Source organism: Maniola jurtina, chromosome 27, assembly GCF_905333055.1.
Source record: "Maniola jurtina chromosome 27, ilManJurt1.1, whole genome shotgun sequence".
Classification (NCBI taxonomy): domain Eukaryota; kingdom Metazoa; phylum Arthropoda; class Insecta; order Lepidoptera; family Nymphalidae; genus Maniola; species Maniola jurtina.
In genome coordinates, this window is record NC_060055.1 from 4,794,750 (window position 1) to 4,818,480 (window position 23,731).

The following is a 23,731-nucleotide window of genomic DNA, read 5'->3' on the forward strand; positions in this document are numbered from 1 at the left end:
GACTCATAAGTAGGAGTCATGGATTATCTATACCTTATCATATTCTTAGTTGCTCACAAACTTTCTAGCGTTCAAATAACATTCTTTTTTATGCACATAAATAAACTTTTTCTTTTTCTAATTCTGATGTTTCTTCTCTCCATTTAACGACAACTCTCTATAACGCCATAAAATGCACAGTCCCTTCGGTGTCGTTATATAGAGTTTATACTGTATATTTCATTTCATTTAAAGGGCTTTCACACCTGTATGTGTTCTCATGTGCCTCAGCTACTTTTCTTGTGTGTGTGTATGTGTTTGTGTGTGTGCGTGCGTGCGTCTGTGTGTCACTCACCGGTAGCTGAGCAGCCTTCACTCGCGCGAGTCTGTGGACAAGTAGACACAATCAGACTAACTACGACACCTCATCTTAACCCTTAAAGCTATCACGCTGTTCGCCGTTTGCTGTTCAACCCAAGCGACTTGGCATGGAGCAGCTCCTCTATTCCTTCGTGCTATGAGTCGACAGTGGCCATATTTTTGGGGCAACACATGTCCTGTTGTTAATTTGTTCAAAATCTGCGCCATACAAAATTAATGGACTCGAAAATAAATAATTATAAATGTAAAATAATACAAGGTACCAGACACCCAATGAAATATCAGGAACACTCTAGGCCATAGAGAAAGAAGAGTGCCAGTACGCGGCTCAAGAGTGCCAGTACGCGGCTCAAGAGTGCTAGGGGGCTCACCGTGCGATGTCTCGAGTGCGCGTGCTCGTTGTACTCGCGCTCGCGGGAGAACTCCTCGCCGCACTCCGTACACTGCAGCGTCACATTCTCGCACTTCAGCAGATCCCGCGTCGCCAGCGCGCGCTCTTCCACACGCGACATTCTCGTCAGCAGCACTCTGCACAGAGCCTCGTCCAGCAGCTTGGCGTCCCGCAGCATGCTGGCACTGCCTTCGCACTTCACCGAGGCCTGCGCGTCTTCGCTGTCCGAGGCTTGCGCGTCTGCGCTGTCCCAGTCCGCGCGCAGGTCGGGCTCCGTCTTCACCGAGGCCACGTCTGCGCTGTCCCAGGCCGTCTCTACAGAGGCCTGCATGCTGTGGTCCAGCGGGCGCAATGCAGCGATGTGCTGTCTCGTTATCTGAAACACCCACCCACTGTAGCAGTGCACCCACAACATACACCCACACCCTGGCAGCAGTTTTTATGTTTTAAGTTAATTCATACTGATTAGTTTTCCTGTACTCCAATCATTGCTGAGAAATCTAAATCAGCAACATAATCATATTCTATATTGATGTGATTGTGAAGAGAGAATATCAGTAGGAATGGCATTCCATACCAGTGGTAAATTATTTTGACAATTCAAAAGCACTTGTTTAAGTTTATTTGAATAAAAAATATAATCTATTCTAAATGTTAGCACCAAAATCATTTAATTTAAAATAAATACCACATTGCATTTTTAAAATGATGATGTCAGATTTGAAGCAATAGTGTAGTGATGTAGTTCTGTTGTGTCATTGTGAATGATCAATGAACTTTTTTAGATGGAGCTCACACAATTTTTTGATATTACATACATACATAGTCATATTATTTACCTACATTATATAATAATTTACATACATTGAATATGTATTAAGAGTTAATTCTGTACCTAAGAAGTACTGCTTCTCTGTTATGTCAAGTTCAAAGCCAATAGTCAAAGTCATTATAACTCACCACTTCATGTTGTTTCACCAAGTCCATCATCAGCGCACGAGCTCTCAAGCTCCTGTCTCTGAATTTGTCAAAGTTTGTCAATCTCTGAGCACATTCAGCGCAAAGTGAGTGTTGTAGGTTGCCTACGTCAAACAACTGAAACAAAATGTATTCAACATTAACAAGTGACGGTACTGAACAGATCTTGCTCATCTCTACAGTGTGATGATTTGTCAACTGCACTTGGTTTTGTTCTGTGAGGCAACTGTATGTATATGCAGCTATTTCAATTGACTGTAAAATTATGTTCACACAGGTGCAGCACCTATTTCTCACATAACACCAAGAATCTGGTGGATTCTTCTAAAGATTTTGTAGCCTAATATCACCACTAGAGTTAGCCTGTACTTTTCAGTTTCATTTTTGTTGGAACTGGCTGTAAACTAAATTGTTTATATTTAAATATATTCTTATTCTTATTCTTTTTCTAAAATCCTTTTGTTTTACGTTCGATGACTTTTTATCTCACTTCAAATATATATCTCAAACAGGACGTCCAAGCTTTTCTTTTTTTTTCCTATAAATTCAAAATATCCCAACACGTTATCAGCACGAAGCTCTTGGGAAAAATCATAAGTGGAAAAGTGGTGTTAATTGTCCAGTGTTGCTATATTTGTTGCGAACAAGGAAAATCATATTTAGATATTTTTCTTTCCAAATGTCGCAAGCAAGCGGAGATATAAGTGGTAACAAGATGTTACATTCGTCGTCAGTTCCTCTTTTTAGTCTTAAAAATAGAGAAGGATATCCAACTTGGAAATTTAAAATGCGGAATTATTTACTGCATGAGGACCTTTGGTTTCCTATAGATGGGTATCCAGAAGGAGATACGACCGCTGCACCAATTAAGGTAAGGAATGACGCTAAGGCTCTGGCTAAAATATGCTTAACATTAGACGGTGTAGCGATTACACATGTAAGATGTGCAAAAACTGCAGCCGAAGCATGGGAAGCCCTGAAGGCAGCTTTTGAGGATAAAGGTATGGGCCGAAGGCTAGCATTAGAGCGTAAGCTTTATAGATTAAGTCTTTCAGACTTTGAAAATATTGAACAATATATAGATGCAGTTCTGTCAACGGCACAAGACCTAGCTGACATAGACAAAGTAATAGAAGATAAATCGATTGCAGCTATATTACTAGGAGGTCTCACATCGAAATATGAGCCATTGATTATGGCACTTGAAAACTGCAACATCGATATTACTTCCGATTTGGTCAAAACAAAACTATTAAATGAAATGTCTAAAAATGACACCATACCAACAAATACAGTTTTCCAGGCCAAAGGAATGAAATCCAAACCAAATAAAATGATTATTTGCTATGACTGTAACTTGCCAGGGCATAAACGCCCGGATTGCCCTCAGCGACGCAATAAAGAAAAAATAAGTGTAGCAAATGAAGTCACGAATTCGGTCACAGCACTTACTGCTAATTTTTCAAATAAGGATGTTTGGTACGTAGATTCTGGGGCTACAAAACATATGACTTTCAGAAAAGATTGGTTCCGGGACATTAGGTCAATGAATACTGGAAATATAACTGTTGCAAATGGTGAAAGCGTTAAATGCTGTGGAATAGGAAATATTTCTATTAAGACACCTGGTGATGTATTAAAAACAATAAGTGATGTTGCCCTAGTACCAGATTTAAAGGCTAATTTACTATCAGTACAGAAAGTTATTGATAAAGGTTTTGTATGTGTTTTCGACAAAAGCGGATGTAGTTTTTATAAAAATGATACTTTTTGTGTTTCAGGTGATTCTGTCCTTCATGCTTCGCCCTGTGGTGGACTGTACATAGTTGATGGTACTGTTAATATTCCACCTAAGATGAATAGTGAAAATATTGCGTACGAGGTGCACACTGACTGTCTGAGCAAGTATCAGCTCTGGCATAAACGGTTAGGACACTTATGTCGCATAGGCATGAATCAATTGAAGAATCATCAGGTAGGAGTAGATTTTACTAAGGTTGATAAAAATAGTTGCATCGCTTGCGTAAAAGGCAAACAAGCCAGAAAACCGTTTAAAAATGTAGCGTATAATAGGGCGTCATCACCTTTAGAACTAATCCATAGTGATTTATGCGGACCAATGTCCACGACATCTTTTCAAGGAAACGTTTATGTTTTAACTTTCATAGATGATTATACTCGCAAGATTTTTGCTTATTTTTTATCTTCTAAAACTGAGGTAAAGAATAAATTTTTATTATTTCGAGCTCTAGTTGAGAAACAATTAGGTTTTCAAATAAAGGCTCTTAGAACCGATGGAGGAAAAGAATATGTAAATAAAGAGTTTTCTGATTATCTTTCTTCAAATGGTATTGAGCACCAAGTAACAACACCTTATAGTCCGCAGCAAAACGGAGTTGCAGAACGAACGAACCGTACAATAACGGAAAAGGCAAGATCAATGTTGGCCGAAAGCTCACTCTCTAATGCATACTGGCAAGATGCTTTCCAAGTTGCTGTTTATTTGAAAAATAGGTCCCCTCATCGAGCTTTGAGTGGCAAAATACCTTATGATAAGTGGAGTGGTCGACAATGTGATCTAAGTCACTTAAGAGTATTTGGATGTCGAGCTCTAGTACATATACCTTCATGTAATAGAAGGAAACTAGATTTAAAAGCAGAGGAAGCAATTTTCGTTGGCTACTCGGAAGATCCTAATACTTATGTTTTTCGGGATCCTGCAAATCCAAGACGTATTATTAAGTCAAGAGATGCAAATTTTTTTGAGAATTGCTTTACAAATTTAAAGGAAAATGCATCAGAACCTATAGTTCAAAATACGGAGTCAGTATTACTATTCGAAGAACATACTGAACCTGATGATGATCAATTTTATGATTGTGTTGATTGTTGTAGTCCAGAAGGAGAATCATCTGTTCCTGTGAACATGGATAAAGAGTCTCTTTGTATTGAACAAACGCAAGTAAGTAATGAACCCAGATACCCATCTAGAAATAGAAAGCCACCTGATTTTTTAACTTATCACGTCTCTACTGATGTTGATTCAGGTGAACCAACAAACTATTCTGAAGCTGTACATTCAGAAGATGGTAAAAAATGGGATTTAGCAATGACTGATGAATACAATTCACTAATGAAGTTAAATACCTGGGAGTTAGTAGACAGACCAAATAAAAAAGTTATTCCCTGCAAATGGGTTTATAAGCATAAGAAGGATGCTTATGGCAATATAACCAAGTATAAGGCAAGGCTAGTGGTCAAAGGTTTTAATCAAACAAGAGATATAGATTATCATGAGACGTTTGCGCCTGTGATTCGTCATTCTTCCCTGCGTACTTTGTTTGCATTGGCAGCAGAAGAAAATCTTAAAATGAGACATTTGGATGTTGATACAGCATTTCTTTATGGAGATTTGGAAGAAGAAGTATTTATGGAACAACCTCTTGGTTTTTGTGTGAAAGGCCAAGAAGACAGGGTTTGCCGGCTTCGAAAATCTCTATATGGTCTCAAACAGGCACCTCGTGCTTGGAACAAAAAATTGAATGAAGTCCTTTCGAAAATAGGTTTTGTAGGAACTTCTTCGGAGCCTTGTGTATTTACGAAACTTTTTGGTGATGAATTTGTTATTTTGGGTGTCTACGTGGATGACATAATTGTCTTTTATAATTCTGACGTGACGTTTGACATTGTTAAAAATGACTTGTCAAGATATTTTAGTTTGAAAGATCTTGGCAATTTGAAGTCATATTTAGGATTACAAATAGAAAGGAATCAAAATTACATAAAAGTTAGTCAATCTAATTATATATTGTCCATATTGGACAAATTTAATATGAGTGAATGCAAGTCGGCTAGTACTCCTTTAGCTCACAACAAATTAGAACGAAACGTTAGTGGTGAGTCATTGCTGCTGCCTTACAGAAATCTAATAGGATGCCTTATGTTCTTGGCAGTCAATACACGTCCTGATATAGCATTTGCAACGAGCTACTTAAGCCAATTCAATACTTGTTTTTCAACGGAACATTGGAAAGCAGCAAAAAGGATTCTTCAATATTTGAAGGGTACACTAGAGTATTCCTTAATATATAGGAAAACTGGAAAGCCGTTAACAGGGTATGCAGATGCTGATTGGGCAAATTGTCCAATTGACAGAAAGTCTTACACGGGCTATGTCTTTAAATTAGCTGGTGGACCAGTGTCTTGGGAATCAAAGAAACAACCAACTGTTGCTCTGTCATCCACTGAAGCTGAGTACATGGCTCTTACTGCAGCAACTAAAGAAGCCTGTTATTTACGTAAATTTATAGAGGATATTACCGGTAAGATATCTACAATTAAGATATTGTCAGATAGTCAGAGTGCACTAAACTTAGCTCACAATCCTGTGCACCATAGCAGGACGAAGCATATTGACACTCGTTTTCATTTTATACGAGAAAAAGTTAGTAATAATACAATTATTTTAGACTATATGAAAAGTTGTGATACACCCGCAGATATTCTTACCAAACCACTTGGGCCTATCGCAACTAGTAGAATTATAGGTAGTTTAGGTCTTAGTTAGTTTTTATTTTATTTTTCCTGTGTGTTAATATGTTATGTTAAGTTTTTTTTTTGTAAGACAATTTAGTTTAAAGGGGGATGTTGGAACTGGCTGTAAACTAAATTGTTTATATTTAAATATATTCTTATTCTTATTCTTTTTCTAAAATCCTTTTGTTTTACGTTCGATGACTTTTTATCTCACTTCAAATATATATCTCAAACAGGACGTCCAAGCTTTTCTTTTTTTTTCCTATAAATTCAAAATATCCCAACAATTTTGAACAATATTGTCATTTACCATGTTTGACAATGAGATAGATAAATGAACAACTTACAGGATAACCAGTCAAGTGCTCATACGCTTGTTCCAACTTGCATTCGCTCACTGAAAACATTTGGCTGTCAGTGTCCAGGCATGTCATGCAAACCTGCAACAAACAGTACTAAATGTTAGTTTATCCACGTCCCACAGTCGAGCAATGGCCTCCTCTGGAGCTCAGAGCCACCACACTAAGGCGGATCGCCAGGCTACCGATATTTCAGAATCCTCACAGTGTGTTCCTTCACCTAAGCCTTCCTCAGTGAGGTGAAGCCACTGACACATTGTAAATATCGCGTATGTATAGGAACAGAGGCGCCTGAGCAGGATTGTACCCGGTCAGCACAGCTCGGTCTATCGAGTTGTTCAGTGTACAGTTGTAATGGCTCGGCGCGTGGCAGGGGCTCGGACAGAGCTCCAGAAGCTCCGACTTCACTACGCATTAGTGCTGGGACACAGACCTGCACTGTGGCGGCGTGGAGGCGCCTCTCGCCGCACAGCTCCTGCTCCATGTTACCTACTATGCGAATATGGGACGATATTGTAGTCTTTGATTATGAGTATCTACTGTGAACACTCGGGCCGTGTTTTTAGTTATTATTTATTTTGAAATAACAAAACAAAACAACAAACAACAAAATAAATTATAATTTAAAAATTTAGAGTGACAGGACAGTCAGACTCAGTAGGCTTCTTTTTTTCAGGACTACTGCAATGCAAGACTAGTGACTAGTGACTAGAAACAGAATTCAGAAAGAAAGGGGCTTGTTGTTGGAAAAGGTCGATATATCGATATTTTCAGACATATCATGGAACATATCGATGTATCGATTATATTGATATAAAATATCAAGTATCGAAAATGACAAAAACCGGCCAAGTGCAAGTCAGACTCACGCACCGAGGGTTCCGTACTCGGCTATTATTTCCGACATTTTGAACGATAAATCAAAAACTATTATGCATTAAAATAAATAAAAATCTGTTTTAGAATGTACAGGTAAAGCCCTTTCATATGATACCTGGTACCTATAGTTTAACTTACTTTGAAAATTTTAATTATTTTTAATGATGAAACCACAAATTCACGGTTTTCAGATTTATTCCTTTAATTGTGCTTTAAGACCTACCTACCTGCCAAATTTCATAATTCTAAGTCAACGGGAAGTATCCTATAGGTTTTCTTGACAGACACAACGGACGGACGGACGGACGGAGAGACAGACAGACAGACAACAAAGTGATCCTATAAGAGTTCCGTTTTCCTTTTGAGGTACGGAACCCTAAATACAACATTTTTTCTATTGAGGATGAAATTTTCCATGGTGCGTTCCTTCAAATAAATGGCACTGTCCATACATTCGTATAATTTTAGGCATCGGCTGGAATACAGACCCTGGTAAGACGCTGCGACTGTCGCCCACGCCTCTGCCACTGCTGGAAACAGCTGGTATGATCAGAGCTGTGGGTTAGAAGTGTTGAACCATGTCCCATCCCAAGGTGTCACTAGTAAAATAATTATCATGACCCTTTGACTCTATTAATGACTAGCTGTTGCCCGCGACTTCGTCTGCGTAGAATTGCTGATTTTTATTAATGATTGTCTATATGAATGCTATCTATTATTTGGGCAAGTATTACACTAGTATTTTAGAACCGCCATTACTTACAAAATGTTACCGATACCTATATCCAATTTGTTTTCGATACCTATATCGATATTGTTACTCATATAATATTTATGAAATATATCGATATTTTTTGGCACTTTCGACATCCCTAATTGACAGTGACAGTGCACTGCGTTCTTACCGGTGTTGCCAACGCACTAATTAAATTGGCGTCGAAAATGTACTACACACATGACACAATAGAAACGGGTAACATTGGTAAAGTAGCGGATTTATAAAGCACTAGCCGATGCCCGCGACTTCGCCCGCGTGGATTCAGTTTTTTCGAAATCCCGTGGGAACTCTTTGATTTTCCGGGATAAAAAGTAGCCTATGTGCTAATCCAGGATATTATCTATCTTCATTCCGAATTTCAGCCAAATCCGTCCAGTAGTTTTTGCGTGAAGGAGTAACAAACATACACACACACACACACACACACACACACACACACACATACAAACTTTCGCTTTTATAATATTAGTGTGATTAAAAAAGTTTTGCGTACATATGGTATATTACTCCCAGTGGTTATTACAAGAGATGCAAGGAAGCGGTGAAAATCTATTTCTGCATCAACACTATTATATTATACTATATATAGCTCGATTACCACTGACTGACTCACTGACTCATTGACATAATTGTTCTCCTAGAAAGAGAAGGAAAATGATATAGTGATGTAGGGGAGATGTGTTTGGATTCGGGAACCCTCTGGGGAAAAATTATGACTTTTCGGAAAAACAAGATGGCGGCCGACGTGATTTTTGCAGCTCCGTTGTTTTCCAACCGATTTCGTTGAATTTTGCAATCTTTGAAGAAAGTAGTAAACGATTAATGGGAAATGTCAAAAAAGTTGAAAAAACAAGATGGCGGCCGAACCGTAGCGTTTTCAAAATTTTGATTTTTCGACCCCGAACCGCGGCGCCACAGATCCGAAACGGGAAATCGATAATAATATTTTTTTTCTGGTTTCGTCTATGATTATCCTGAATTTTGACGGAATGGGAGTGGTTTTTAAAAATTCAAGATGGCGGCTGTCGTGGCGGCCATTATGTTAGAGGTACGAAAAAACGCAATTTTAAAAGTTAAATATCCCAAAGTTGGCAACATCGGAGCGATTTGACTTCTATGAAGCGATTGTATGTTTGAACTTGAGGTATAGATTGGTGGGGAAAAATTACCCCATTTTTCGGGAAATTTCAAGATTTTTGCGAAAATGTAAAAAATTGAAATACGGACTTTTCGCAAAATCCGAGTATGAGCGATTATGTGTTTTGCTCGCACAAATGACATTTGCGTATTTTTGTCGCCGGAGACTGGCAACACTGGAATTTATTAAAAAAAAAGTGATTTTCGACATCGTCTTTTTTCAGGGACGATCATTTCGCGTGGGTGCGAGCGAGAGGAGAGATTGAAACGTCATCGGGAGCGGTATATCCTGTAGTTAATAGGAAAGTTGTAAAATTATCTAATTTGCTTCTGCAAAAAGAGTTGGTGGCCATTTTGTATTTTCTTCAAATTTTCCGAAATTTTGATCACGTTTTTGAGGCAGTTGGCAACATTTTGGAAAGTCGACATGTATCAATCGATTGTGTGACTCAACCAGCAGTATCGAAATATGTAAACAGTGTTGCCACATTTGGGGAGATTTTCGAGATTTTCCCCAAAAACTCCTCCTGTAAAATTTTGTATGAAATTTTTTTTTTCACTGATGGTTTCGTATAGAAAACAAAAAAAAAATCGAGGGAAAATTTGGAAATAGCTGATGATCGAGGATGTCGGAGACGGGTGAAGGGTCCGCTCAAGGTATTGAAGATAGGTGGGGAGTGCTCGACCAAATGTCATTCATGACATCATCCAATTGCCAAAAAGCTGAAAAAAAATTCAAAATGGCGAAGAAAAGATGGCCGCCATACAAATTTCGCCGGCGTCCAGCCCGGAGGGTATAAAAGATGGAGGTGCGGTTTCTTGGCAAAAGAGGATCAGGATCCAAAGGTCTACTCGATGAATAGAAAAAAAATTCAAAATGGCGGAATTTATTTTCCCATACATTTTGTATGGCGAATATTGAATGTCTCATTCTCCTAGAAAGAGACAGAAAACGATACATTGATGTATGGGAGATATGTTTGGATGCGTGATATGAGTAGGGGAAAATTATGACATTTCAGAAAAACAAGATGGCGGCCTATATGATTTTTGCAACTCTTTTGTTTACCAACCGATTTCGTTGAAACTCGCAATCTTTGAAGAATGTAGTAAACGATTAATAGAAAAAGTGGAAAATTTTGGAAAAACAAGATGGCCGCCGTACAAATTTCGTCGTTGTCTATCTCGGATGCTATAAAAGATGGAAGAATGGTTTCTTGGCAAAAGATGATCAGGGTCCGAAGGTCTACTCGGTGGAACAAACTCTGCATGCTCGTGGACCACTTTAGTGGTCCGCGCACCCACGCACCCTACTTTATTAACCTCAACTATCCCGTTTTTAAAAAAAATGATATGGATGTCGTTTTCAGAGTTTTCCAGGGCGCTGATTTTGATAACGACATTTATTTTGGAATCCAAGATGGCGGGCGTGCACTTTTTAGAAAAAAATTGATAAAGGTGTCGTTTCATGGGGTTTTCGGGGTGGATTGTCTATCTCAATAAAAAAATAACATTGCCACGTCACGCGAGCTGCTTTAGCAGCTCGCGCACCGAGCAAAACACTAGTTATTATACTATATATAGCTCGATTACCACTGACTGACTCACTCACTCATTGACATAATTGTTCTCCTAGAAGGAGACGGAAAATGATATAATGATGTGGGGGAGTTGTGTTTGGTTTCGGGAACCCTCTGGGGAAAAATTATGACATTTCGGAAAAACAAGATGGCGGCCGAGGTGATTTTTGCAGCTCCGTTGTTTTCCAACCGATTTCGTTGAATTTTGCAATCTTTGAAGAAAATAGTAAACGATTAATGGGAAATGTAGAAAAAATTGGAAAAACAAGATGGCGGCCGAGCCGTAGCGTTTTGAAAATTTCGATTTTTCGACCCCGAACCGCGGCGCCACAGATCCAAAACGGGAAATTGAAACTAATAATTTTTTTCTGGTTTTGTCTACGATTATCCTGAATTTTGACGGAATGGGAGTGGTTTTTAAAAATTCAAGATGGCGGCTGTCGTGGCGGCCATTATATTAGAGGTACGAAAAAACGCAATTTTAAAAGTTAAATATCTCAAAGTTGGCAACATCGGAGCGATTCGGCTTCTATCAAGCGATTGTACGTATAGGCTCGAGGTATAGATATGAGGAAAAAAATTACCCCATTTTTTGGGGAAATTTCAAGATTTTCGGGAAATTGAAAAAAATCGAAATACGGACTTTTTGCAAAATTCGAGTATGAGCGATTACGTGTTTTGCTCGTGCAAATGACATTTAGGTATTTTCGTCGCCGAGGACTGGCAACACTGGAATTTATCGAAGCAAAAGTGATTTTCGACATTGTCTTTTTTCAGGGACGATCATTTCGCGTGGGTGCGAGCGAGATGAAAGATTGAAACGTCATCGGGAGCGGTATATCCTGTAGTTAATGGGAAAGTTGTACAACGATGTAATTTATTTCTGCAAAACGAGTTGGCGGCCATTTTGTAATTTTTTGAATTTTTCGAAATTTTGATCACGTTTTTGAGGCAGTTGGCAACATTTTGGAAAGTCAATATGTATGAATCGATTGTGTATCTCGGCTGGCAGTATGGAGATATGCAACCGGTGTTGCCACTTTTGGGGAGATTTTCGAGAATTTCAACTAAGAAACTCCTGTACTCTGGACTGTACAAAGGAAACTCCTGTTTTATTGGAGAAGTTTGGTCGAAACAACTATAAGATAGTAATATGTGGTGACTTCAATATTGATCGACTAAAGAAAACTAGCTTATCAATGAGATTTGAACAAGTGTTACAGTCATATAACATAAAACTAGAATTCAATGAAGCTACTCGCAAATGCAGTGGAACATGTATAGATAATATCGCACACAATATTAAAGGTGCAAAAAGTGATATATTAGAACTAGCATTATCTGACCACTCAGCTCAACTTTTAAAATGCCCAACAAAAAATAAATTTAGACTACCTTTCTGGTTTATAAAAAGACGCGATATGTGTAAAGAGAACATTAAAAAGTTTACTGATTGCATTGCAGCTCTTACTTTTAATGACTGTTATGATACTGAGGACGCTAATACTGCTTTTAATATATTTTATAATTGGTTTAAGCTTTTGTATGATTTATGTTTCCCAGTCATTAGATGTAAAATAAATGCTGAGAGAAGGCAAAATTGGATAACAAAGGGGATCAAAAAGTGCTCAATTCGCAAAAGGGAATTATTATGGAAATACCGAAAAACTCCATCTGGCGAGAATAAAAATGCTTTTAAGGGTTATTCTAAGCGACTGAAAAAAATAGTAGCGTTGACTCAGAAAGCACAAAATAGCTACGCAATAAAAATGGCGCGTAATAAAACAAAAGCTTCTTGGCGAGTCATACAAAAATCACAACCGATGATTCCCAAAACAACTATCGAAAAAATCAACGCTAACGGTAATCTCATAATGGATCCCTATAAAATAGCACAAAGCTTTAATGATTACTTTGTTGACCAAATTAAACCTAATACAGCACTTTTAAAATCTTATAATATAAAAAATAATAAAAGCAACTCTATATTTTTCGGACCCACTACTGCTAAAGAAATTATGCATCACATAAGCTCGTTAAACAATACGAAAAGCACCGGTCATGACAACATATCGACTAAAATATTGAAATGTGTGGCACATGTAATAGCTCCAGTTCTTAGTCATATCATTAACATGTGTATACTTAATGGGTCGTTTCCAGAACAACTAAAGACAACCATAATTAAACCACTCTTTAAGAAAGGAGAAAGAGATGATCTAAAAAATTATAGGCCTGTAGCATTAATTTCAGTGTTTTCTAAAGTTATAGAAAAAGTGATATATGAGAGACTATATGATTATTTAGATAAAAATAATTTATTAGCTAATGAACAAATGGGATTCCGGAAGAAAAGTGACATTAACATAGCAATATATAAATTTTTAAATACGGTAATGACAAATATAGATAGGAAAAACACAGTATGCGCATTATTTATGGACCTAAGAAAAGCTTTTGATCATGTGGATCATACCTTATTAATTAACAAGTTATATAATTATGGCATTAGGGGTAACGTTAATAATTTGATTAAATCGTACCTAAGCAACAGAGTTCAATATACCATAATAAATAAAATTGACCAAACCTGCAAATCTGAAATCGTTTATAAATCTGACCTCCGCTCTATATTGTATGGTGTACCCCAAGGGAGTGTACTTGGCCCTCTCTTATTTATAATCTATATAAATGACTTTCCACAATCAATTCATTACCCAATAACACTTTTTGCAGATGACTGTACTGTGACATTCATTAATAATGCTACACTTAATTTTGAAAATGAAATCAATAACTCACTTAGAACTATAGTTGACTGGCTAAATAAAAATAACCTTATTTTAAATTTTGATAAGACAAATGTTATGATTTTTAAAAATAGAAATAAAGAAACCATTCCCCTTAATATTACATACGACAATGAAAAAATAAAAGAAATAAATGTCTCCAAATTTCTAGGGCTTCATATAGACTATAATTTAAATTGGAAGGCACATATCGAAAGCGTTTGTGCTAGATTGAGCAAATTCTCGTACGCTCTTTATATGCTCTCTAAAGTAGTAAGCACAGATACACTCAGAACGGCATATCATGCCTATGTAGCGTCCACTTTAAGATACGGGCTTATGTTCTGGGGCAATGCAACGGGTCATGATGCAGTTTTTAAAGCCCAAAAAAGATGTGTACGAGCAATGTTCAATTTAAAACAAACTGATAGTTGTAAACCATATTTCAAACAATATAAAATATTGACATTTCCTTCGATGTATATATTAGAGTCAATTTTGTTTGCTAGGAAGAATCTTCACTTGTATAAAAAATTAGTAAGTAAAAGGCACAAAAATAAACTGGGTTTGCCGGTGTCAAACACTGCACATTTTAGTAACAGTGCATTTGTAATGACGTGCATTCTATACAACAAGCTGCCTGAAACAATTTTAAATATTAATAATTACCAAAAATTTAAAAGGACCTTACAAGAATACTTAGTAGACAAGGCGTACTACACCATTCAAGAATACGCCAATAGATATAAAGCATAATAAGTGTTACGTTTCTCATTATTTTTATTTTTCTCTCCTTTGTTACAATAATAATTTCCAATTTCCATTTATTGTCATTCATGTTATCAATATAATTATGAAATATGTTGCCTATTGCACACCACTATAATGGTAAATACACTGTAACCTTAAACTTTTGTACCACCTATTGTAAAACGTGTATTTGCAATAAATTAATTATGATTATGATTATGATTAAAATTTTGTATGAAAAATTTTTTTTTCACTGATGGTGTCGTATAGAGAACAAAAACTTAGTAAGCCAAAATTATGGAGAGAGCTGATGATTGAGGGTTTCGGAGACGGGTGGAGGGCCCGCTTAAGGTATTGAAGATAGGTGGGGGGTGCTCGAGCAAATGTCATTCGTGACATCATCCAATTGCCAAAAAGCTGAAAAAAAATTCAAAATGGTGAAGAAAAGATGGCCGCCATACAAATTTCGCCGGTGTCCAGCTCGGAGGGTATAAAAGATGGAAGTGTGGTTTCTTGGCAAGAGATGATCAGGGTCCGAAGGTCTACTCGATGAATAGAAAAAAAATTCAAAATGGCGGAATTTATTTTCCCATAGAAAATGTATGGCGAATATTCAATGTCTCATTCTCCTAGAAAGAGACGGAAAACGATACATTGATGTATGGGAGATATGTTCGGGTGTGGGATGGAAATCGGGAAAAATTATGACATTTCAAAAAAACAAGATGGCGGCCTATATGATTTTTGTAACTCTTTTGTTTTCCAACCGATTTCGTTGAAACTCGCAATCTTTGAAGAAAATAGTAAACGATTAATAGAAAAATTGGAAAATTTTGGAAAAACAAGATGGCCGCCGTACAAATTTCGTCGGTGTCTATCTCGGAGGCTATAAAAGATGGAAGAATGGTTTCTTGGCAAAAGATGATCAGGGTCCGAAGGTCTACTCGGTGGAACAAACTCTGCATGCTCGCGGACCACTTTAGTGGTCCGCGCACCCACGCACCCTACTTTATTAACCTCAACTACCCCATTTTTAAAAAAAATGATATGGATGTCGTTTTCGGAGTTTTCCAGGGCGCTGATTTTGATAACGACATTTATTTTGAAATCCAAGATGGCGGTCATGCATTTTTTAAGAAAAAAATCGATATGGGTGTCGTTTTATGGTGTTTTTGGGGTGAATTTTGAATCTTAATAAATAAATTCGTTTTAATACTTATCAACCTAACCACGTCACGCGAGCTGCTTTAGCAGCTCGCGCACCGAGCAAAACACTAGTTATACTATATATAGCTCGATTACCACTGACTGACTCACTCACTCATTGACATAATTGTTATCCTAGAAGGAGACGGAAAATGATATAATGATGTGGGGAAGTTGTGTTCGGTTTCGGGAACCCTCTGGGGAAAAATTATGACATTTTGGAAAAACAAGATGGCGGCCGAGGTGATTTTTGCAGCTCCGTTGTTTTCCAACCGATTTCGTTGAATTTTGCAATCTTTAAAGAAATTGGTTAAAAATTAATAAAAAAAGAAGAAAAAATTGGAAAAACAAAATGGCGGCTGAGCTGGAGCGTTTTCAAAATTTTCATTTTTCGACCCCTAACCGCGGCGCCACAGATCCCAAACGGGGTAGTCTAGGATAATTATTTTTTCGTGATTCGCCCACGCATATCCTGTATTTTGACAGAATGGTAGTGGTTTTTAAAAATTCAAGATGGCGGCTGTCATGGCGGTCGTTTTGTTCGAGGTACGAAAAAACGCAATTTTAAAATTCGAATATGTCAAAGTTGGCAACATCGGAGCGGTTCGGCTTTTATGAAGCGATTGTACGTATGAACTTGAGGTATAGATTGGTGGGGAAAAATTACCCCATTTTTCGGGAAATTCCAAGATTTTTGCGAAAATGTAAAAAATCGAAATACGGACTTTTCGCAAAATCCGAGTATGAGCGATTATGTGTTTTGCTCGTACAAATGACATTTGGGTATTTTTGTCGCCGGAGACTGGCAACACTGGAGTTTATCAAAAAAAAAGTGATTTTCGACATTGTCTTTTTTCAGGGACGATCATTTCGCGTGGGTGCGAGCGAGAGGAGAGATTGAAACGTCATCGGGAACGGTATATCCTGTAGTTATTGGAAAAGTTGTTCAACGATGTAATTTATTTCTGCAAAACGAGTTGGCGGCCATTTTGTAATTTTTTGAATTTTTCGAAATTTTGATCACGTTTTTGAGGCAGTTGGCAACATTTTGGAAAGTCAATATGTATGAATCGATTGTGTATCTCGGCTGGCAGTATGGAGATGTGCAACCGGTGTTGCCACTTTTGGGGAGATTTTCGAGATTCGAGACTAAGAAACTCCTGTAAAATTTTGTATGAAAATTTTTTTTTTCACTGATGGTGTTATATAGAAAACAAAAACTTAGTAAGCCAAAATTATGGAGAGAGCTGATGATTGAGGATTTCGGAGACGGGTGAAGGTTCCGCTTAAGGTATTGAAGATAGGTGGAGGGTGCTCGAGCAAATGTCATTCATGACGTCATCCAATTGCCAAAAAGCTGAAAAAAAATTCAAAATGGCGAAAAAAAGATGGCCGCCATACAAATTTCGCCGGCGTCCAGCTCGGAGGGTATAAAAGATGGAGGTGCGGTTTCTTGGCAAAAGAGGATCAAGATCCAAAGGTTTACTCGATGAATAGAAAAAAAATTCAAAATGGCGGAATTTAATTTTCCATACATTTTGTATGGCGAATATTGAACGTCTCATTCTCCTAGACAGAGACAGAAAATGATACATTAATGTATGGGAGATATGTTCGGATGCGCAATATGAGTAGGGAAAAATTATGACATTTCAGAAAAACAAGATGGCGGCCGACGTGATTTTTGCAACTCTTTTGTTTTCCAACCGATTTCGTTGAAACTCGCAATCTTTGAAGAATGTAGTAAACGATTAATAGAAAAAGTGGAAAATTTTGGAAAAACAAGATGGCCGCCGTATAAATTTCATCGATGTCTATCTCGGAGGCTATAAAAGATGGAAGAGTGGTTTCTTGGCAAAAGATGATCAGGGTCCGAAGGTCTACTCGGTGAAACAAACTCTGCATGCTCGCGGACCACTTTAGTGGTCCGCGCACCCACGCACCCTACTAAATTATTATCCTAATCTACAAAAAATGATATGGATGTCGTTTTCAGAGTTTTCCAGCGTGCTGATTTTGATAATGACATTTATTTTGAAATCCAAGATGGCGGACATGCACTTTTTAAGAAAAAAATTGATATGGGTGTCGATTTGTGGGTTATTGTGGTGAATTGTGTATTTTTAATAAATAAATTTGGTAAAATATAATAAAGTTAACATAACCACGTCACGCGAGCTGCTTTAGCAGCTCGCGCACCGAGCAAAAGCTAGTTATATATAAAGGTAAAGTTTGTTTGTAGGAAGTAATCTCTGGAACTTCTGAATCGATTTTGAAAATTCTTTCACCATTAGAAAGCTAACTAATTATATTATTCCTGAGAGACATAGGCTGAATTTTTTTTTTCAAAAAGTTAGAGATCCCTACTATAATTGTAATAATCTTAAAAATTCAGCTCTGCATGCCCGCGGACCTCTTTAGTATCGCGTATTTTTATATTATGGTGCAAGAGACGGGTCTGCCCGCGAAATTCAAATTTAATTTGGTTTTTCGCAATTTGTAAACTAATACGACAAAGCAAGCTTATGGAATTCTAATTCCGACAGTGGCAGTATGATCTTCACAGGATTACATAAAAATCTTTACTTGAAAGTGTTCAGTTTCAGAAATTATTGTCACTAGCGGGGCGCGACTGGCGCCTTGTGCGTTTGGTTGGCTGTCATATCTCACGTCTTAGGTTTAAATCTATAGAGCGCACTTTGACTTTGCTTAGACTTAAGTTTCAGATAAAACGAGACAAATTTATGGCAGCGGTATAACGCTGTCTCGTTTCAACAGTCTTACTCTCCTAATTCCTATGCGGTATTATAATCCTTTATAGAACGAGTGAGTGAGTTGTACATGTGCGCCTTGTATCCAAGCTCATGCCACCTTCAATTTATATTACGAAGTTAGTGGCACGATATTAGTTTCATGACATTAACTTCATCATCAATAGCACGTGTAAACGTCTAATTTCATAATGGATGTATTACGAAATTAGACTTTTTTTTGGTTCCTTTTTCATGAAGGTATGGGAGCTCGCCTCAAAAATAATTTAGTTTACTAATTTCTAATTCAATGTTCGGTTTCGGGTCAACGTTCTACACCAAATATCAAATATTCAGGTCTGTAACTCATTTTGTCTACGAGCTAGAGATCTGTGACATGCGGACAGACAGACAGACAGAGTGACATTAATAGGGCTCCATTTTTAGGTACCCTTTGGGTACGGATCCTTAAAAACCATAGATCAAAAGTCATACTTGTAGATAAGTTTATATATTAAGTAGCTACTAAATACTGAACTATTCAATTGATAACATGGAATAATTTCATTTGTTCTCATCTGAGTGGGTTCTCATGTGCCGCAGCAGGCTTGCGTTCTGAATACATCTGTACTGGCATAGCTTACAAGCAAAAGGTTTTTCTCCAGTATGTGTTCTCATGTGCCTCACTAAATGACTATTCTCAGTACACTGATAGTTGCACAGCGCGCAAGCGAACGGCTTTTCACCGGTATGTGTTCTCATGTGCTTCACTACACTGCCTTTCTCGGTACATTTATATGGGCATACATTACAAGCAAAAGGTTTTTCAGCAGTATGTGTTCTCATGTGGTTCACCAAATTACTACTCTGTGTAAACTTGGCACTGCATAACTTACAAGCGAACGGTCTCTCGCCTGTGTGTGTTCTCATGTGCTTCACTAAATGACTATTCTGCGCAAATTTATAATTGCATAGCTTACAAGCAAAGGGCTTTTCACCGCTGTGAGTTCTCATGTGGTTCACCAAATGACTGTTCTGCATGAATTTAGACGGGCACAGCTCACAAGCAAGCTGTCTCTCACCGGTGTGAGTCCTGATGTGACGAACTAAAAGGCTATTGTATTTACAAGTGTATCGGCACAATTTGCACGTAAACGGCTTTTCTTTATTGTGAGCAATAACGTGTTTCAATAACAGATTTTCACGTTTAAACTTACGATGGCAAATTTCACAAATATAACTTAAATCCTTGTCATTTTTTGCTGATGAATGTGCAATATCTTCCATTATTACGATATTAGGCACATCGCTGTCATTATTCGAAAAAACTTTCCCTACAGATTGTGCAGTGATTGGTTCAGAGATTTCTGATGTAGGGAGTTCATCTTGGTCTGGTTTTTGATTGTCCAAATGTTTTGAGGCAATTCTATCATCTTGAGCGTTGGAGTCAGAAAGACAAATAAGTTTCCTTGTTGTAGTGAGCGATTCGTCTAGTTCTCTTTCAGGTTTTCTCAGAGCATCACAAGTTGTCTCTAAGCAAATGTTTGGCGTGTTTATGCATCCTTTGTCGTTTGTATCAGTGTTGTCTACTTCGTCGTCATTATAAATCTCAACCTCTTGTTCACATTTGTCAATTGTTTCGTCTTGTTCAGTCTCGTCATGGTGAACATTGTTTTCAGTATGAAGCGCGAGTGTGCCCGGCAGAAGAGCGACTGAAACAAAATATTCTGGTTTTTATTTAGATAGGTAAGTACCTACATTGAGCTCGATTATAACAACCGATGATCGAAACGTAAATATTCGATTTATCTATGTTACAATAGTTGATTTGAACACGCTAAATCGTTAAAATTTACAAGCTTATCTCTTCTGTAATTAAACCTAAGTACTATGAAACAAAGTCGCAATATCAGCGAAGTTACTTGAAATATTTGTAGGAAGATTCCAAAGAGATTGTTTCACAATCAAATATATAAAAGGAAAATCTGACTGACTGACTGATCAACGCACTGCTCAAACTACTGGACGGATCGACGGACCGTAATTTAAAAATATCCCTTCGAAGCTATATTTTTTCAGTAGTATTGTACGAGGTAGAAGTCTGCGATGGGCAACAAACTGGAAGCGTTCGAGAAGTGGGTATACAGGCGAATGTTGCGATTCTCTTGGAGAGATCGTGTTCGCAATACCGCCGTGTTGCAGAGAATGGAGAAGTGCACTGAGTTACTCGAATGTGTGCAAAGGAGGAAGCTCGAATATCTGGGTCATATAATGCGCAACTCAAAATATGACCTGCTACAGCTTATAATACAGGGCAAGATAAAAGGCAAACATAGATCTGGCCGTAGACGAACATCCTGGCCTAAGAACCTTCGCCAGTGGTTCAATATGAGTACAAGGTCACTGTTTAGAGCAGCGGTGAACAAAATCCAGTCAGCCTTAATGATTGCCAACCTCCGATAGGAAAGCACTAGAAGAAGAAAACATATATTATTATTATTTAAATAAGTAACTACAAATAAGTGACTTGGTGCAATATCTCATTCGTGTTCCGGATCGGGCCAAAAAATTATTGTCTCATTTGTTACTTTCTGTCACAAAATCCTCAGTAGCAGCGTCCTACGAAGCTCAAACGTTCGCGACAGTGTGGAGCGGTTTGCTGACAGCGCCCGCCGTGTCGTCAGAACTCACTACTCAGAACAACAACAGTTGGCGGCTTCGGTACAAGAAATAAAACTACGCTTTTGTTATTCTTATATTTTATTTTTGTATGTCAAAGTTATTCATGTACCTAAATATGCTTTTTGAAGTTATATTTAAGACTAGCTGATGCCCGCAGCTTCGCCCGCGTGGATTGGTCAGATCCCCTGCAGCATCAGGATTGAGGAGTTGGACTCCAAATTTTTTATGAAACAATGTCGCAAAGTTCCTCTATCGATTAAAAAAGAAATGACGCAAATCGGTTCAGAAATCTCGGAGATTTCGGTGTACATAGGTAGAAAAACACAACTCCCTTTTTGAAAGTCGGTTAAAAAAGTAGCCTATTTTACGCCCTGGTCAATCCTCTACTTGCCTGTGAAAGTCCCGTCAAAACCGGTTCAGCCGTTCCAAAGATTAGCCTTTTCAAACAGACAGACAGACAGACAGACAGACAGACAAAAATTTTAAAAACGTGTGATTCAGTTATGGTATCGTTCAAATAACCATATGAGCTTAATATGAGGTAGTTATTTCGAAATTACAGACAGACACTCCAATTTTATTTATTAGTATAGATGCACAAAAAAAAAAGATGTGATAGCCTAGTGGTTAGAACGTCCGCCTCCTAATCGCAGGTCGGGGATAAATTCCCAGGCACGCACCACTGACTTTTAAGTTAGTTATGTTCGTTTTAAGCAATTAAATATCACTTGCTTTGACGGTAAAGGAAAACATCGTGAGGAAACCTGCATGCCTGAGAGTTCTCCATTTTCTCAAAGGTGTGTGAAGTCTGCCAATCCGCATTGGGCCAGCGTGGCAGACTATGTCCTAAACCCTTCTCATTCTGAGAGGAGACCCGTACTCAGTAGTGGGGCGGAAATGGGTTGATCATGAAACGTGTCTAACCGCGAAATTCAAATTTAATTTGACTTTTCGCAATTTGTAAACTAATACGACAAAGTAGGCTTATGGTATTCTAATTCCGCTAATGGCAGTATCATCTTCACAGGTTTACATAAAAATCTTTACTTGAAAGTGTTTAGTTTTAAATTAGTCAAAATAATGAGTTTGACGTGAGTTACTCACAAATTAGTCTACTGTACTATGACTTAGGTACCTACTTACTAACAAAACTACCCCTACGGCTCGGTTTTACGTGACCAGCCCATTTCCATTTCAGTTTTCTCGCTTGTCTTATAACATCGATCAACTTAGTTCGGTTCCTTAGGTATTCGTTTCTGAATTTATCTACCAGCCTCACTCCGAGAATACTCCTTTCCATTTTCCTTTGCGCTATCTTTACTTTCTTTATCTCTTCTTTATTCGGTGCCCAGGTTTGTGCTCCATAACTCAAAATTGGCAATATACACGTGTTAAATACTTTCGATTTAGTGGACAGTGATATTTTTTTGTTTTTAAAAATGTATTTCAAGCTCCAGTACCTTTTCCACGCATTCGAAATTCTTTTATTTAGTTCGTCGCCTTGGGTAGAGCTCTTGAACGATATCGTTTTTCCTAAATACGTAAAACTATCTACTGTTCCTAGGATATCATTCTCCAGACTTATAGAGGTCGAGCAACCTGTGCTGGACATGATCTTAGTTTTACTTTTATTCATTTTTAAACCCACTTTACCACAGTGTGTATTTAGTTCGTCTAACATTGCTTGTAGGTCTTCTTCGTTGGTGCTAAATAACGCTATGTCGTCTGCGAATCTTATATTGCTCATATATCTGCCATTAATCCTTATACTTTTTGATGCCATTTTAGCTTTCGGAAGATGTTTTCCAGAACGCAGTTAAAAAATTTTGGAGATAAGCAGTCACCTTTCTTTATTCCTCTCTCTATTTTCAGCGGTTGTCCTAACTGATCAAGTTGTATCCTTGCTGTGCTACGTTCATACATTTTTTTCAGTATCCGTATATATTTGTGGTATACCATCTCTCTCTAAGGCTTGCCATAGGTAGCAGTGCTCTGTTGAGTCGAAGGCTTTGGTGAAGTCAATGAAGGCGATGTAGAGCAGTTGTTTATACTCCTAGACCTTTTCTACCAGCTGTTGTAGATGATCGTTCGTACTGTAGCCCTTACGGAATCCCGCCTGCTCCACCGGTTGTTGTGAATCTAAGATTGGTGTTAAGCGTGACAGTAACACTTTTGCGAAGATCTTGTAAATGTTGCTGGTCAGAGTTATGGGGCGATAGTTGTTGACGTCGTTAATACTTCCTTTTTTAAATAATAATGTAATTGTAGAGTTCAGCCATTCATCAGGGACAGTTTCTTGCTGTAGGATATCATTAAAAAGATTTGTGAACACCGTACTCAGCTAATTAATGCCAATTTTTAACAGTTCACATACATAATGGGCATCCTTAAATTAGTTTTTCTAGTAAAATTGATACTGGTACTTGCAAAAGCTTATAATTGTAATGAATTATGGGTGTGACTTCTCATGTGTTTCAATAAACTACTGTTAGCAGCACATTTATACGAGCAGAACTCACATGCAAAAGGTTTCTCCCCAGTATGAGTTCTCATGTG

The 23,731-nt window shown here is 37.8% G+C and overlaps 2 protein-coding genes across 2 annotated transcripts in view; both read right to left on the bottom strand.

Annotated features, from left to right (window-relative positions):
- LOC123878942 overlaps nucleotides 1–23,731 on the bottom strand; it is a 58,822-nt gene that overhangs the window by 31,493 nt on the left and 3,598 nt on the right. The window contains exons 2-5 of the mRNA XM_045926318.1: nucleotides 6,613–6,705; nucleotides 1,712–1,846; nucleotides 732–1,127; nucleotides 335–365 (exon numbers count right to left, since the gene is read on the bottom strand). Coding sequence (XP_045782274.1) covers nucleotides 335–365; nucleotides 732–1,127; nucleotides 1,712–1,846; nucleotides 6,613–6,705 — 655 coding nt within the window. The remainder of the gene's footprint in view (nucleotides 1–334; nucleotides 366–731; nucleotides 1,128–1,711; nucleotides 1,847–6,612; nucleotides 6,706–23,731) is intronic.
- On the bottom strand, nucleotides 18,989–23,727 carry LOC123879220 (histone-lysine N-methyltransferase PRDM9-like). Its single transcript, XM_045926833.1, has 2 exons — nucleotides 22,319–23,727; nucleotides 18,989–20,205 (listed from the first exon to the last, which is right to left on the bottom strand). The coding sequence occupies exons 1-2, from the start codon at nucleotides 22,956–22,958 to the stop codon at nucleotides 19,058–19,060; spliced, it is 1,788 nt and encodes a 595-aa protein (XP_045782789.1). The 5' UTR covers nucleotides 22,959–23,727; the 3' UTR covers nucleotides 18,989–19,057.

Coding starts and splice junctions, on each gene's coding strand:
- LOC123879220 (XM_045926833.1), bottom strand. CDS start 22,958: ATGGCATCAAAAAGTATAAGGATTAATGGCAGATATATGAGCAATATA. Junction 20,206..22,318: donor CCGTAGGGGTAGTTTTGTTA/GTAAGTAGGTAC, acceptor ATTTTGTTTCAG/TCGCTCTTCTGCCGGGCACA.